Raw genomic sequence first — 17,270 nt, forward strand, 5'->3', positions numbered from 1 at the left:
GTTATAAACTGTAGAACTTGCGTATTTATTTATTAACATTTATGTCCTGCTTTTCCCCCTGATTGGGTACTCAGAGTGGCTGTTCCCATCATTCCCTCCTCCCTCCACTTAATGCTCACAACCACCACCTTGTGAGGGTAGGTTAGGCTGAGAGACTATGGCATGTCCAAGGTCCCCTGGCAGGCTTCCAGGGTTAGATTCAAACCTGGTCCTAGTCCAACTCTCTAATCAGTACACCATACCAGCCCTCGACTTGCTACTAAAAATTAGTTTCTTAGAAGTTAATTCCGTGATGCTTTCTTCCAGTTAAATGTGGATGTGATTATACCCTCAAATGTATTGAATTATTTGAATACTGGATACTCTCTCAGGTATAAATAGGTAGTACAGGTACGTGGTGCCTTAACTCAGATCCTGCTGACAGTTACTGAATATGAAGGATTTCTGTCAACAGAGTATGACTTTTCACCTCTCCTGTTCTGCCGCAGCCCTTCCACACATGGAAATGTTTGACAGGATCCAACCCATTATCAGTTGTGGAGGAGCAAGGTTGTCCTATGTATGTGCCAGTGTCCCTTGTGTTGTAATGCACAGATGGGCAAATGTTTTGTTGGTATCTAATGGAACACTTATACCAGCAAAAATGGCTCCCTCTTTTTCTTGTTTACAGGTAGCAAATGTCTGGCCAACAAAATATGGCTTGTTGTTTGAACGCAGTAGTTCTTCACATGACGTGCCTCTAAATCCAACTAGGTAAAAGGAGCATGGGTAATTGTTGTCTGTACGGTTGCAGAGGAAAGTTAATTTCCTTAGGAAAATTTTAGAATGAATGTTCTTAGCCAGTGTGATGATTTAGAACTTCTGTAATCTGTTGTGGTGTGTTTTTGGTGGAATCATGTCATAGCTCTTGGAATGAATACAAATGAATTGATATTTACAAAGAAAATCTTGCTTACTGGATTTAAATCAGTTTTTAAACTAGCATCCATTAAAATCATGTAGTTTAAAAATGGTATCTGAATGGAACATTAAAAGCCTGTGCTCATCATCTGTTGAAACTGGATCAGTGACTTTCCTTTCCTCCAAGGAGCTCGGCATGTATTATACAGGTTCCCCCTTCTCTGTTGGTCCTCATAGCTTTGTGAGGTAGACTGGGCTGAAACAGTGACTGGCCCAAGGTCACACACAGAGTTAATCAGAGTTACATGTTTCTGAGTCCACTGAAATCAATAGGCTTGGAAGGATGCAGCCAGCGTGTTTCATGAACTTGGGACTCCCTGGTCTTAGTCCATCACTAACTCCTAAACTGTACTGATTCTCCATGGAGTTTATGCCAGCTCATCTCTGTCAAAGAATGTGCTATGGAAGGAGTGCCCAACCTTTTTGATTTTGCAACCACCCTTTAGAATTTTGAGAGGGGGTGAGTGCTACCCCCAACATGGGCACCATAGGAGGCAGAACCAAACACAGTACCTCCCTCCTTGATTTGCAGCTATGAAAATTTGAATGGGGGCAGCCGATAACAAGCCCTGCCTTACAGTGACATAGTCCAGATTCTGAAAAGCTTGGTGGGCACCAATGGAAGTACTGGAGGATGCTGTCCTGGCCACCAGGTGGGAGGCAAGTCCCAGTAACCACAAGGTCTGACAGCAGGGATTCTCAGGTCACAGTCCAGGATCCAATAATGCAGTCAGAGGCAAAGTCAGAAGGCAATCCAAAGTCTCAGGCCAGGATCAGGTTACATACTCCAAAAGCAGAGTCAAAAACTGTCCAAGGGTCAGGTAACAAGAACAGATACAAAGCAGGACAGGAAACAGGTGGGGTAGTCAGCAAGACTGCAAATCAGTTGTTCCCACAGTAGAGGCAACCTTATATAGAGTGTTCCCCTACAGGTATTGTTGGTTCCCACATTAGGCTCTTCCCTGCAAGCTTACTCAGCTTCTCTACTCATGAGGAGTACTGGGGCCCAGATCCAATGATCTTACTGGTCTCTTCCAGCATTTCCTTAGCAGATGCCAGGCTTGCACTCCTGCACCTGGTCCATGCCTCAGCCCTTAGCCCTTCATCTCCTCTGCCCCTGGGGTGCTTTGGGAGACCATGGCTGGTGTGGCTGTGGCCAGGTCCATGCTGGGGGTCTCCAGGTCTGGCTCAGGGGGTGGTGTTGACGCTGACTCAGGGTTCCTTTGGGAAGACCCTGAGACCCCGGCCTCACAGGAAGGGTTGGCCAAGATGTGGCTTGGGGACTCGTGTTACCATGGTCCACCAGGGCATTGCATGACAGGTGCCCATGAATGTCACACTGGGGAATCCTGAGGCAGGAGCTTTCTTCCAGCTCATCATATATTTGGGGTTCCAGTTAAGCATGATTGGGCGTTTCTAGGCTGTGCTCCACTACAAGGGAGCTGCAACAAAACCATTAATCAGTTGAGGGGGAATAATGTTGTTGTTGCATCTGTTTCAGTTATTTACTATGCAGCTATTTCAGGTATTTATTTTCTGGCCCAGTTTTTAAGAAAAATACTGAATCTCCCCTGCTGTATTATCAAGTATTGTATTGTGAGCAGAATTTGGACAAATATCCCTGGAAGCAAGAACATGGCTAAAATTGTTGTGTGCTGGAGATGGCATGCTAGCCACTCTGTAACAGGATACCCACGAGTTGATTTGGATGAAAGCCCTGAATGAGAAACTAATGTTAGTTGGAATGTTGGCTAATCATATTTCTGATATGGGCAAATCAAAAGCATTTTCTTTGATCAAAAAGTGTGTCCTAGAAACTGATTATAGCAGTTTGATCTTAAGAGCCCGCCCCAACTTTTGGTCTTTCTTTTCCAAAATCTTTACCCCCCTATGTGTGCTACCTTAATATCCTACGATACTGCAGAGCTTTCTTATTCACAAGATTAAATATTATACCCTCAATGGTTCTACAGGGGAGATTTATGAATAGGCCTTATTCCGAAAAAATTTGCCCTTGTGGCCTTAATAGGATTGGGACATCTTTTCATGTTCTGCTTGAATGCAGGTTTTTTGAGAATATAAGGGATCATTATATTAAGCCACAGATCAGTCATCCCCCTACACCCTTGAAACTCTTTCTCCTTTGCTTAGTGATAAGGATCCTGAGATCACTCTGCCAATAGCAAAATTCATTTTAGCCCTTGCGTCCAAAAATGAGGAATGAGAATCTTCTGCTGCTCAGGATTTGTTAATCAATGTGCTTCTAAAGGAATAAAAGGAAAGGAAAGGGGCGGAAAGGATACATTTGGCTTATGGCTTTCACTACTGCCCAAGGTATATATCTTGCAGCAGTGCTTAATGTGTTTTGTCAATTTTCTCTTTAGAGAACCTTTGCCCACCATGTTCAGCATGCTACACGCATTGGATGAAATAACACCAATGGTTTGTAAATCTGGAGGTAAATAATGTAATTTTGTAAAAACATGAAAAATCACATATTCAAGCTGTATTCAGAAATGCTTGTCAGATGTTCGGTGGTCTCTGCTTTGATTGCATTTAGAATTATGGAATTCAGATTTGTATGATGAGTTTTGGGACTGCATAAATCCAATTTACCCAGTTCAGTACTGGATTGACTGCAATAAGGATTAAAATAGCTATTATCAGACAATATATTTCTAACACTTTCAGAGTTTTTCATGGGTTCTGTTCTAGGGATGTGCACAAAAAATTGACTTTTTTGGATTTGGATCCATTGGACCCAAAAAATATCAGTATTTCCCGATATTCCTGAATCCCAGTAGTGGTATGATATTGGGATTCGGGTTTGCCCTTGTGTGATATTGGGATTCGGGTAAATAATTTGGACACCCACATTTATTTGGTATTTAAAATGCCTTCTCCCTTCACTTGCAGCTTTTCCCCTTCACTTGCAGTGAGTGAAGGGAAGTAATTTAAAAATGTCTTCCCTTCACTTGCGGAGTTGCGCTGCCATGGCGGCACACCTCAGCAAGTGAAGGAAAGTTAAATGCCTTCTCCCGTCACTGGCGGAGTCGTGCTGCTCTGGTGGCATGCTTCCACGAGTGAAGGGAATGCCTTCTCCAAGCCGCACTGCTGCTGCTGCGGAGGCACGACTTGGTGATAACAGCTGGCCTGAATAAAAGCTGAATAATATCGACTTATTCGGGCCAGCTATATTGGTAGCCAGATCAGATTGTCTAATCTACAGTCAGTTGAATAAATACCCCCAAAATACCAATGAGGTATTTTTTTTGGTATTTATTTGGTTCTGTTCCCTGGAAGGCCAGATAGTGAAACTGAAGCTCAAATACTTTGGCCACCAAATGAGAAGGGAGCACTCACTTCGAGAAGACCCTGATGCTGGGAAAGATTGAAGGTCAAAGAAGACGGGGACGGCAAAGGATGAGATGGTTAGACAGTGTCATAGATGCAACGAACATGAAATTGAGCCAACTTCAGAGGACGGCGGAAGACAGGAAGGCCTGGCGGGATCTGGTCCATGGGGTCGCGAAGAGTTGAACTCGACTGTGCGACTGAACAAAAAAAAACACAATACCAAATGTACACCCCTATTCTATTCCAAACTAAACAATTCCCTTTTTGGAAATAATCCTAAAGCACAGTGTACCTCTCATATGTTTTTAAAATAATTTTTAAAAAATAAATGAAATACTGAATTCAGAGCACTAAATAACTCCTAGATTTCCTCACCATTGTAGCCTTCTGGAAGGCTAAAATTAAAAAGGCAGCTATTAAAGAATTTTGGACTCTCTGGTGCATTGGTGACAGTGTGATAATTAAATGAAAAAAGTGTGTCCGTCCGTCCACACAACTTAAAACATGCATAAAAGATGGGGAAAGAATTCCAAGAGAAAAGACAGATTGGCTTTATTTATAATATAATTAACGAAACATGCCTGTGTTTTAAGCAACACTCTTCAGAAAAGCTGTAGGAAAAATATCACAGTCTTTGATATGAGCATAACTCCTTTAAACTAGAAGCATGCTAATCAAATGAACATTCGCATCGGCTGTAGTGATTACTAGATCCTTCTGTGATGAGAATTTCTCAAGTTATTTAACTGTTGATTTAAGGCAAGTTACAAGGAAACATTCATACAATAAAAATAATTCATTCTGCCTTCTCGTTTATCAGTGTGGAGAATGAGAGGTGTTTGTAATCATCCTCCCGTTGAACTGATTTGTTTAGCCCTGTTCACAGATTACAGTGAATGCACGTACAATCTCTGTATACTTGATATTTCTCAATGTATTGCATTGAATGTAACATGAGCATTTCTTCTGTACAGCGGAACGTGTGATTTAAACCCCACATTTATCAAGGTATTGGTTCCTGGTTTCATTTTTTAACTGAACATACATTGAGTCTTGTACAAACAGATGTACGCACATACTTGCAAATTGCATGTCCATTCACTGTTAACATGTGAACAGGCCTATCATACATTATGGAACTGGTTTCTCACCCCTTAAAGGGTAGGTGATAATTACAATAGCTTTTCATCTTTTTTATTGAAATGAACACAACCAAAAGTGTTTTCTCCAAAGCTATGCAAGTGTCCGTATCAGCTCTCCCTGCAGTTCCTCCAGCCTTTGCCTGTGTAGTCCCAGCTGCCTTCCAGTCACTGCTGCTAGCACCACCGTCTTAGTTTTTGTCTTGTCCAAGCACAACTAAACCTGGCAAATGAGAATAGAACAGAACAACTATATTCTTTTGTACCCTGGGCTCCCCAGTGGCTGGGACAGGACAAGGAATACACACACAATACTCCATTAACCTTTGACCTTACCTACCCTTGCAATGCCTGAGCAAAAATGTGAGGGAAAGGAAGAGTTGTTAATATACTCCAGTGCTTCCAAAGTTACTTATATCACACACAGGATGCAGTCCAGCTTTGTTAAAATCGATGGGAGTCTTGTTAATTTAGTGGGATATAAATCTGCACTTTTGGGGAATTATGAGTTAGACTACTACATTATATACTTAGAACATTTTTATGCCACCTTCCCAGAGAATGTGCTGAAGGCAGTTTACAAAATCAAATCATAAATAAATAAACAAATAAAAACATAAAATGCTGTGAAAATTGTAAACACCTAACAAGCTATTAACCTGTTTATTGTCCATAAATGAAGAAACCTGCCCATCCTTGCTGAGTTAGACATCCTTGTTTCCATTTATTATTGTCAATGTTTTCTTACAGTTTTGAATACTAGAGCTTCAATTCTCATCGGTGGCCATAGATCGCTCACATTCCCAGCAAGTTAGATGAAAGTACAGCATATCAGTCGATGCATGCCACCTCATAATATCTATAGAAATCCCTGAAATCTGTCTTCCTTTTGGTATAAAGTCTGCTGTGCAGTATTCTTCTAGGAGGCTTAATCAGACCTTTCCTCTACTTAGCAGGCTTGTTTGGTTCTGCCAGAGTTCAGTATGTTGCTGACTACTCAATGAGAATTGTCTTCCTTAATGCTGAGCCTTCCATCGTAATGACATATGACTCCACTCAGTGTTTGCATGCTATCTGGGCCCTTCGTAGAGTAAAACCAGAGGTAAGAAACCAACGGCATGCGTAGACTGAACACTGTACTGTTGAAAACAAATAAACTTATTTATTTATGTTGTTTATAGTCCACCTTTCTCACTGAGACTCAAGGCAGATTAATGCATTCATGAACGTTACAGTCTGTGCTACCTCACAATTTTACATGTCCCAAGTATGAAGTGAAGAGCTGGATTTATTGAGAATAGCTCATGAAGGTATCTGCAACCAAAGCAGCTGATGTCATCTTTCCAGGGCTGCTCTGTTCTGCACAAGTGAAGTGGAGGGTAGAACTAGCCTGGAGCTGACCACAGGACCCAAAGTTTCAAACACAGATAAACATGAAGAAGATGGATGGATTAGACTTGCTGCCTTAACACCAGTACTTGTTGACCGTGTAGGTAAATCCCATGGCCCTTCCCCTAGCAACAGGAACCAGCCAATCAAGCTAGAAAGGAAAGTTTCATAATCCGTCTTCTAATCTGAGTAGGCCCTGGCTTGGTTGTTGTGGAATGTAGTGGATATAATTCCTCATCCCATCTTTATGTGGTATGATTTCCTATCAGTTGCTGGAGTAATTTCCTCATATGGTAGAGGCCCTATCCATTATCTTGGTGGTTTTAGGCAACTAGGCAACAGCTTCTGTTGTACTTTTCCATTCCTCTGAGAAGATCTATATCTTTTTCATAAAGTGGCTTCTTTTGCTGAGGTGAGGTCCAGCTACCACAACTGAACAGGCAGAGCTGAGTAACACCACCTAGCAGGACTTATGTTTAAGATCCTTTCCACTCTGAATTGATTGCAGCAAATTGTTGAAGGGAGTAGAAGCCCAGTTCTAGGTTGCTCACAAAACACAAACATAATCCATGAGCACAAGAACATCCCTGGGGGATGAGATCAGTGGTCCATCTAGTCCAACATCCTGGTCCTCACAGTTTCATGCCAAAAACCTGCAGGAAGCCCCTCAAGCAAGGAAATGAAGATAGCAGCACCCTCCTGTTTCTGCCTCTCCCTGCAACTGGTGATTAGTGGTGCACTTCAACTGTACATGGAGGTTTCATTCAGCTGACTGGCTAATAGCCATTGCCAGACCTATCCTTCATGAATTTGTTAGTGCTATTGGCCATCACATGACAGAGTGTTGGACTAGATGGGCCATTGGCCTGATCCAACATTGGCTTCTCTTATGTTCTTATCAGTATAGTTTGTGGCAGTGCCTGTATAACTTAATACTTCCCTTTTTCTGTATCGAACCTAGTCTTGCCATCTGTTGACCCTGAATTATAATGAGTGATTTCCCCCCCTCAGTTTTCTCCACAGCATGCCTAGTTTTATAAACCTGTGTCATGTCCTTCTTTTAATCATCCTTTTTTTTCTAAACAAAACATGGTGTTTCATAGTTGAATGGTTATACTCCTGTAATTTGAAATTTCCACCCTCATTCAGATTCTGTGGATATGAATGTTTGCAAATTTCTTCCATGCTGCATAATAAACTCTGCATATGTACTGTAGAAAAGAGCAAGAGTCCAGTATCACCTTGAAGACTAACAAAATGGGTATGAGCTTTATAAGTCACTGCTCACTTCTTCAGATACAGTTGGAACGTACGTCAATCTGTCCTTATATCTTGGAGAGTGGAGTTATTTCAGATGCTGAATGATAATAGCAGGCAAATGACGTTAGTAGGTGAATGACAAAAGCAGGCGTGATTGGATTAGGTGTGATATGCAGTGATTGGATTAGGTGTGATATGCAGTAGGCATGGGGTAGTAGGCATGGAGAAATCAGCATTGCTAATGAGACAGGAAACCTAGGTCTCAGTTCAATCCAGAAGAATGCATTGTCTTGAGTTTCATTATCAGTTGCAATTCAGCAGTCTCTCTTTCTAATCTCCTTTTGAAATTCCTTTGGAAGAGAACTGCTACTCTTAGGTCAGCAACTGAATGTCCTGGAAAATTAAAATGTTCCTCCACTAGTTTATGAATTGTTCAGACTTATATCCATTTATTCTTTGTTGTAGGGACTGGCCTGTTTATCCAATGTAGAGGGTGGAAGGGCATTGCTGACACATGGTGACATAAATCACATTAGGGGATGAATAGGAGTATGAACCTGAAATGGTATGGCTGATGTTGCTGGGTCCACTTATGGTGTTGCTAGGATCTATATGAGCACAGATAATGCATCCTCCTGGACTGAATTGAGACCTAGGTTTCCTGTCCCATTATCAAGGCTGATTTCTCCATGCCTATTACCCCTTTGTCTATCACACCTAATTCAATTACACCTGCTATTGTCGTTTGCCTGCTTTTGTCATTCAGCATCTGAAATCACTCTGCTCTCCAAGATATAAAGACAGATGGACTCTCACATTCTAGCTTTATCTGAAGAAGTGAGCAGTGAGCGACTCATGAAAGCTCATACCCTACCACAAATTTTGTTAGTCTTTAAGGTGCTACTGGACTTTTGCTCTTTTCTACTGCTACAGATGGAATAACATGGCTACCCATCTTGAACTACCCATCTTGAACTGTACAGTGAACCCCCAGAGGCATGGACTAGACACTGACAAAGGGTTCCCTCCCCCCTATGTTTGAGGTATCTCCCAGCTTGCTGATGTTATATCACAGTAGACAGTGGTACTGTAGCTAAGGTGTCTCTTAGAAGCAGGGTGGCCCAGGAACATGTAATATTTTAAAAGTGTATCTTAAGAAGGTATATGAAATGTTTGCTGCATTAAATTGCATAGGCTGTTTTTGTTTTGTTTTTACTTTTCAGGAGCGGAGTGCAGTCTTAAAGGTTTCAGAACAAGTGGGGACCCCTCAGCATGCAGCCACCAGCAGCTCTTTCACTGTCCAGCTCAGAAGTCTGTCTAAGGGTGATTCGCCTGTGGGTTCCCCTTTCCAGAATTACTCTTCTATTCACAGTCAGAGTAGGTCGGCCTCATCCCCCAGCATTCATTCCCGTTCACCTTCCATATCCAACATGGCAGCCCTTAGGTAAGTGGTGTGAGCTTGCCTTGTTTAACCTCTTAGGGCTAAAGTAGATGATAGCGCATCACTGAGTCCACCACAGGGAAGCAGTGCCATTTTAGATTTGTTTTTTAATTTTTTAAAAATACAGTGGGGGCCCACTTCTGCTGGGGACCATGGTGCAGAGGGATGAGGGGCTCCTGTCTTCACCCCACCCCTGTGATAGTGGGGGATACAGGAGTCACTCGTCTCTCCCTATGGTATTTCTGAAAGTTAAAAAAAAAATGATCTAAAAGGGCACTAGGTCTCTGTGTTGAACTCAGGGATGCAGTGTTGTATAATTTGGCCCTTAATAAGGATTACGTGGCTATCACATATGGGTTGACCATATCTGCTGTTTACCTCTTTTTTACTGAAGGAAGGGGGGAAAGATGACTTTCCTTGCTGGGAAACTTCCTTGGACTGAGAACCTGGTATTGGCTGCCACCACTCAAGACCTCCTGAGTCCGTTTGCAGGGAGGGTGGGGTATAAATACAAAAATAAATAAATAACATGAAGACTGACCCATAGCACTAGTCAGCTACAAAAATAACTGAGTGTAAACCCTGGAGAATATCTTATGGAAAACCTTGGAGCCTCCATGAACTAGCTCGTTGGGAAAAGATTAAGAGAAGTATCCCAGAGAAATAGATTGTACTAAACAAAGCCCAAACAATTGTTATTTTTTACAAAAAGTTTATTACTGAGGGAGAAAAATTGGTTGGGTTAAAAATGGGATTGAAAGGGGCAAAAAACCATACAAGAGAAGAAAGCCACACAGCACACACTTCAAATAAAAACCATAAAGTTGATGTAACTTAACTAAATCCATGTTACGTAGGCTGTAGTAAGTTCCTCAGAGCATGTACAGAGTTGTATGCAGTGCCAAGATGGTGGGGGAGTCCATAACCCTTATGCACTGTTCTTGAGGTCACCAGATTTCACATTGCTATATCTGGAGTCAAAGACAGATCCAGAACTCCCAGATATTTATGGGCAATGGAATCTGGTCTTAAGACAGCCTCCTCTCTAAGACTGACTTGCTGGACTAGACAGTCCAATGTAAAGGCCCATCTCTGATGTCAGAGGCCACAGTTAACAGTCAGAAAATTACTTAAATGATAGCCCCACTCCACAGGTAGTGGTTAAGAGACTCTGAACTTCCATGACAAACAGCGAGTCTCGTTCCGACCAGTCTTTCCATTGCCCAAAAAGGATTACGTTTGACAGGGGCCCCCAATGTTGAATGGAAATGAATGGGTTATTCTGATGTAATCCTCAGGGATCCAAGAATCCACATGCTCTAGGTGGCGCACTTGAGCCCTAGTAAGGTTTTATATAGCACTGTCCTGACCTGGATGGCCCAGGATAGTCTGGTCTCAGAAGCTAAACAAGGTTAGACCTAGTGAGCAGTGCTCCCATCTAAGCTGTGTAATCTTGTGAGCAAAAATTCTATTTTGTGAGCTACTGGCATTAAAGTTGTGAGCGAGCGATTTGGGTACTGCATAAATTAGTTTGCTCTGGAGCCATCTTTTCTAAGCTAAGACAAAAATGTGTGAGCCGGAAGCTAAAAAACTGTGAGCTAGCTCACACTAACTCAGCTTAGAAGGAACCCTGCTAGTGAGTACTTGGATGGGAGACCACCAAGGAAGTTCTGGGTTGCTATGCAGAGGGGGGCAGTGGCAAACCACCTCTGTTTGTCTCTCTCCTTGAAAACCTTATAGGGTTGCTGTAAGTTGGCTGCGACTTGACAGTATTTTCCACCACCATATAATGTTATCAGTATGCATAAATTCTGTGTTGACAAGCAAAAATAGCAGGTTGTTCTGACCTTAAGGAACATACAGTCTAAATTTTAGCATTAAGGAAGAACATAGTGTTTTGTCTGTTGTTCCCTAAATAATCCCTCTTTCCCACCCTAAACTTTTAATTGATGTTTCTCTGTGTGTGTGTATTTTACTTTTGGTTTAATTTGTTTTATGATGTGATTTTTGTAGTTAGCTACCTTGGTGGCGCTGATTGGGCTGAAAAACAGGATATAAATCTTGTAGCTAAATAACAGTAATAAATAATAAGAGAAGGGAAAGGCAAAAGTAATGGGGATGAATGTGACCAAAAGCAGTTATACATACAGTTTTTGTTATGGCTGTTGTTTCTAGGAACATTACTGCTTAGATTATGATGCAGAGAATTCCATATATGCTCCCTAATTTCTTCTCTGTGCTGAGGAACGGTGCCAGATTTCCATTCTGGCTGTGGTCCCAGTGCTGCGTTGAATGTTGCTCTGGTCTTTTGAGCTGCTTTGATTCCCCTTCATGGAGAAAAGTGGGATTGTGATGATGATAGTAATAATAATAACAGTAATAATGTGTTTACATGTTTTATAAATTATTTAAAATGTTTTATATATATTCATTTGTATTTTAATGCTTGCTTTTAAGTTATGATTGTTTGCTGTCTCGAGGACCCTGAATTGGGTAGGAAAGTGGAATAAAACCCCTATTGGGTTGGATCCAACCAAGTATGACTTCCTCACCTCCCCATTCCAGCTGTAGCCCCAAATGCCCCTGAATACTGTTCCTGGGGGTAGGGGATGGAGTGAGAAAGTTGCACTCTGTGGATGGAATGCTCCATTGGATCTAACTCGTTGTACAGTAGGCCAATATTATTCCCTTATTACCTATGTGAAAGCTGAATTTGAAACATAGTAGCAGAGCTGAGATTAGAACTTGGGGTTTCCAACTCACAGCTCTCATTCTACAACACTAGGCTGCACTAGCTTGAACCTCTAATATCAGTTCTATTACATCCAACTCATCATGGAAAAATATTCACTCTCTGTTTGCAGCCGGTCACATTCCCCTGCATTAGGGGTTCATTCTTTCTCAGGAGTGCAAAGATTCAACTTTTCTAGCCACACGCAGTCTCCAAAGAGGCACAGCATTTGCCAGTCTCCAAACAACACTTCCACGGACTCCGTCTTTACGCCAGAAACTGAATTGATTGTGCCAGAGCTTTGCATAGACCACCTATGGACTGAGGCTGTCACAAACATGAGGTTCGGAAACAATGGTCTTAACAGTGTTTGCAAGGTTTTTTTCCTGCTATTGAAATTCTACTTGAATTACAATTGTCCTGTGTTTAGAATAGATGAGCCAAGTACTTGTAAATCATTCAGGACTCATTGCTGTGTATATAGTCCTCAACAAAAAAAGCAGGGGGAGAGACCTCTGTGGGAAACCAAAGAGGCTACTGAGTACCAGAGGCCACACAAAAGAAAGGGCTGATATACTGATTTGCATGCTAACCAAATATTAATATATACAGTGGAAAAAGTACAGTCTTAATTATTGAAAACAGTCCCTATATATCATGCATAATACAGTCAAGTATGACCATTCAAATATAAAACATTCAATACATACATAATACAGCGAGTTATGATAATTAACAAGGCATGGCAATTGACAGTCTGCCAGCTACTTAAGACACCATTTTGATATCGTCTTCAGAACTGTTTCTGTTACAGTTCCATTGCAGAATGGCCTTGAACAGTTGTTGCAAATTGTCTATAAAAGACAAGAGTCAAAACATCTTATTAACTTATTAACAGCAGAAAAAAAATTACACTTACTACTTGTCAGCCAATCATAGAGGATTAAGAAGTATATTTAAATCACATATCTGTAACACACAAAGTCTAAACCAATTAGTAGAAACAACAAAAAGGAAGGATACAATGAAAAGATGTGAAAGAGCTCACACTAAGAAATCCAGAAATACCTGTGATCCAATTTCTCACGTCTCATTCTGAAAATCTTGCATGTACTGGTCTAATACCAAAGAGGCCAAGGTGAATGAGAATTGCATCATTCCCACATATATGTGAGTCGAGGAGCCAGAATTTAAAGGGACAGTAAGGTAAAGGTAAAGGTTCCCTTGCTCGAAAGGCAGTCGAGTCCGACTCTAGGGTTGCGGTGCTCATCTCCGTTTCAAAGCCGAAGAGCCAGCGCTGTCTGAAGACGTTTCTGTGGTCATGTGTCCAGCATGACTAAACACCAAGGCGCACGGAACGCTGCTACCTTCCCACTGAAGTGGTACCTATTTATCTGCTTGCAATTTCTTGCTTTCGAACTGCTAGGTTGGCAGGAGCTGGAACTAGAGATGGGAGTTCACTCCATCATGTGCCAACTCGGGTCTCGAACTGCTGAACTACCGACCTTCCACAGCCTGACTTCTCAGCGTCTTAACCACTTGAGCCACGGCAGGGACAGTAAACATATAAAATTGCTGTGTCATGATGACTTGAATCTTTTCAAGGCAGCAGCAAAGGAGAAAGATATAGCGCACAAAGGCAGTCAAATCCAGACGATCACTGAGGCCCTTAGGAGATGATGTGTCTAATGTAAAATCCAAAAGGCCTTTCTCTGAAATAACAATATTATAAGATTAATGAGGCCTAGATTGAATCTGCTCAATGACAAAAAAATTAAAATCAGTAGGTTGATGATGTTTTTCAACAAAATGTGTCATTATGGGAGCTTCAAAATTGAGATTCCTAGTTCTCCCGCTGAAGCGGAGGACATCTTGGAACATTTTGTTGCTCCCACATGCAGTAGATGACATGGGCATATTAATTAGTACATCAGCCCTTTATGTTGTGTGGCCTCTGGTACTCAGTATCCTCTGTAGTCTTGAATGGCCAAGTAAATAGCTTCAGAGTCATATTTTTAGAGTCATATTCTTTAAAGGAAGGTCCATCATGTTCTAAGCCCAACAAGGAAGGTGCAATATTTTTTCACTGTAATTTTCCTCACTCGCTTTACAGATTGAGAGTATAATTCTCAAGCATTGCCATATTCTAAACAATATTCCATCATGTGAGGCACAATCTATCATTAGTTTTAAGAAGTCACAGTCCATTAAGGACTTACTGGTACATGCTGATTTGAAGACAGTGGAGGCATCGCCTGTTGAACAACAGGAACAACTCCCTGCCCTCCTCTAAGTGACAGCCCTTCAAATACTTAGAGAGCAATCATGTCCCCCCCTCAACCTCCTCTTCTCCAGACTAAACATTCCCAAGTCCCTTAGTCTTTCCTCATAGGGCTTCTTGGTCTCCAGGCCCCCAATCATCCTCGTCATGCTCCTCTGCACCCACTCCATTCTGTCCACATCCTTTTTAAAGTAAGGCCTCCAGAACCGCACACAATACTCCAGGTGCGGCCTGACCAATGCAGTGTACAGAGGGACTATGACATCTTGCGGTTTTGATATTATGCCTCTGTTGATACACCCCAAGATCACATTAGCCGTTTTTGTCACTGCATCACACTGGCTGCTCATATTTAACTTTTGGTGCACCCGTACCCCAAGATCTTGTTCACACACACTGCTACGCAGAAGTCCATCCCCCATCCCCTATCCCCAAGTCCCTCAGCCTTTCCTCATAGGGCTTGGTCTCCAGGTCAGACTGACTGGCCTGGGTTTCAGTTTCAGTTTATTCGGTATATCACCAGCCCAATTACAAACAATACAAAAGGGTACCAATAATATATATATAAAATATTTAAATATAAAACTGCATTTGATCTGCATATGTTAATTACAAAATTACTAAAACTCTAAATATCTACAATAATCTATCAACTGTTATTCAACTGTTGAATAAATATTATAGACGTTATACAATTCACTCCCTATCTCCTAAGTCTTCTGGATTCTTTCTAAAATTATACTACATGTGCAGCCCGTATTTTTTGGGCTATTGCTAGAAACTTAGCACAATTTATTATAATCTGTGGAGCGGGATCAAATAATAGCTTCCTACTTATCTCCTTGTCCAAGTATCCGTGGTACCTCCTTATAATGGGATGAATAATTTTTACTCTGATGGTTTCATAAAATGTACAGTGACCTGTAGTTTCCTGGGTCATCCCTCCTTCCTTTTTTGAAAATTGGGATAACATCTCTCCTCCTCCAGTCTCCTTCAGGAAGGTCCATTGCTCTGTAGAAAAGAACCTGCTGTGTTTGTTAAAAGTAACAGGATCTGTGCTTGTAAAAACATCTCTGATAGCAGAGATGAGAAGGGCAATCATGGCACATTCTGTAGCTTGTTGAGGACAAGCTTGTATGATAGTAAACATGATGGCTATCTAAGGTTTTCATGTTCTTGTGGTACTCCAGGGTCCTTCCCCCAGTGTGTTTTAAATACTACTTGAGGTTTGTGTTTTAGACTGGAAATTCCTAGTGGTCAGATAGCTTCTTTCTGTTCCAGTATTAGGCTAATTCTTTTGACTTATCCTAATTTTATAGTCATTGGGCTTATTATTTGAATGTTGATAGGGAGAAAAACTCTCAAGCATCCAAAGTATTTATTACGACTGACCTTTGTGGGCAAAGGTTTTTGTGCTACCTAGTGGAATCCCAGCTCCAGTTGCGGTAAGTGTGGTCAGGTATGCAGAGTTACTTCTGTGGCTGTCTTGAACTGTTGTGTAAATACATGGAAAGCATAACAAAAGAAGAAGTGTTCCTGCCCCACACCTAGTAAAAATCTGCCGCATTTGTGGAGAGACACAATAAAATTAAGTTTAGTGCCGCTGTTCCTGCCCCGACATCAATCCCCAGTGTAACATTTCTAGCCAGCTCCGAGTATTAGGACACTTCTTGTCCTATACAAGCAGAATTAAGGACGACTGATCCCATTGGATAAAATAATTCATTGATTATTGTTATTTTTAAAAATCAGTTAATTGATCTGCAGTGGAAAATCTATCCACTCAGAAATCAGATCAAACCATGCTTTGAGCTTCCAAATCTATTACCAGCAAGCCATTGTTTATTGTTGCTTATCTGCTTTCATTTTCCATCTGCTCAGCACTTGCATTTCTAAGGTTTAGGCGTCATTACTGTGCAAGGTGATGCACATCAGAGCCAAAAATCCTAACTATAAATACACGTTGATGGGGTCCGAACTGGCAGAGACTGACCAAGAGAGAGATCTTGGAGTCGTAGTAGATAACTCACTGAAAATGTCGAGACAGTGTGTGACTGCAATAAAAAAGGCCAATGCTATGCTGGGGATTATTAGGAAGGGAATTGAAAACAGATCAGTCAGTATCATAATGCCCCTGTATAAATCAATGGTGTGACCTCATTTGGAATACTATGTACAGTTCTGGTCACCACACCTTAAAAAGGATATTATAGCATTGGAAAAAGTGCAGAAAAGGGCAACTAGAATGATAAAAAGGGTTGGAACACTTTCCCTATGAAGAAAGGTTAAAGCGCTTGGGGCTCTTCGGCTTGGAAGGGGGACATTATCGAGGTTTATAAGATTATTCAAGGGATAGAGCAGGTAGAGAAAGAGGTACTTTTCTCCCTTTCTCACAATACAAGAACTCGTGGGCACTCCATGAAATTGCTGAGCGGTCGGGTTAGAACGGATAAAAGGAAGTACTTCTTCACCCAAAGAGTGATTAACATATGGAATTCACTGCCACAGGAGGTGGTGGCAGCTACAAGCATGGATGACTTCAAGAGGGAATTGGATAAACATATGGAGCAGAGGTCCATCAGTGGCTATTAGCCACAAGGTATAGATAGGAACTCTCAGGCTGGGGCAAGTGATGTTCTGTATTCTTGGTGCTGGGGGGGGGCAACAGTGGGAGGGCTTCTAGTGTCCTGGCCCCACTGATGGACCTTCTGA

The 17,270-nt window shown here is 41.6% G+C and overlaps 1 protein-coding gene across 1 annotated transcript in view; it reads left to right on the forward strand.

The window, feature by feature from the left end:
- ANAPC1 (anaphase promoting complex subunit 1) overlaps positions 1-17,270 on the forward strand; it is an 82,149-nt gene that overhangs the window by 6,372 nt on the left and 58,507 nt on the right. Inside the window, exons 6-11 of the mRNA XM_015416134.1 lie at positions 671-753; positions 3,345-3,418; positions 6,410-6,558; positions 9,329-9,549; positions 12,411-12,620; positions 15,908-16,003. Coding sequence (XP_015271620.1) covers positions 671-753; positions 3,345-3,418; positions 6,410-6,558; positions 9,329-9,549; positions 12,411-12,620; positions 15,908-16,003 — 833 coding nt within the window. The remainder of the gene's footprint in view (positions 1-670; positions 754-3,344; positions 3,419-6,409; positions 6,559-9,328; positions 9,550-12,410; positions 12,621-15,907; positions 16,004-17,270) is intronic.

This window comes from Gekko japonicus, unplaced genomic scaffold, assembly GCF_001447785.1.
Source record: "Gekko japonicus isolate JY-2015 unplaced genomic scaffold, Gekko_japonicus_V1.1 scaffold339, whole genome shotgun sequence".
In the NCBI taxonomy this organism is placed as follows: Eukaryota; Metazoa; Chordata; class Lepidosauria; order Squamata; family Gekkonidae; genus Gekko; species Gekko japonicus.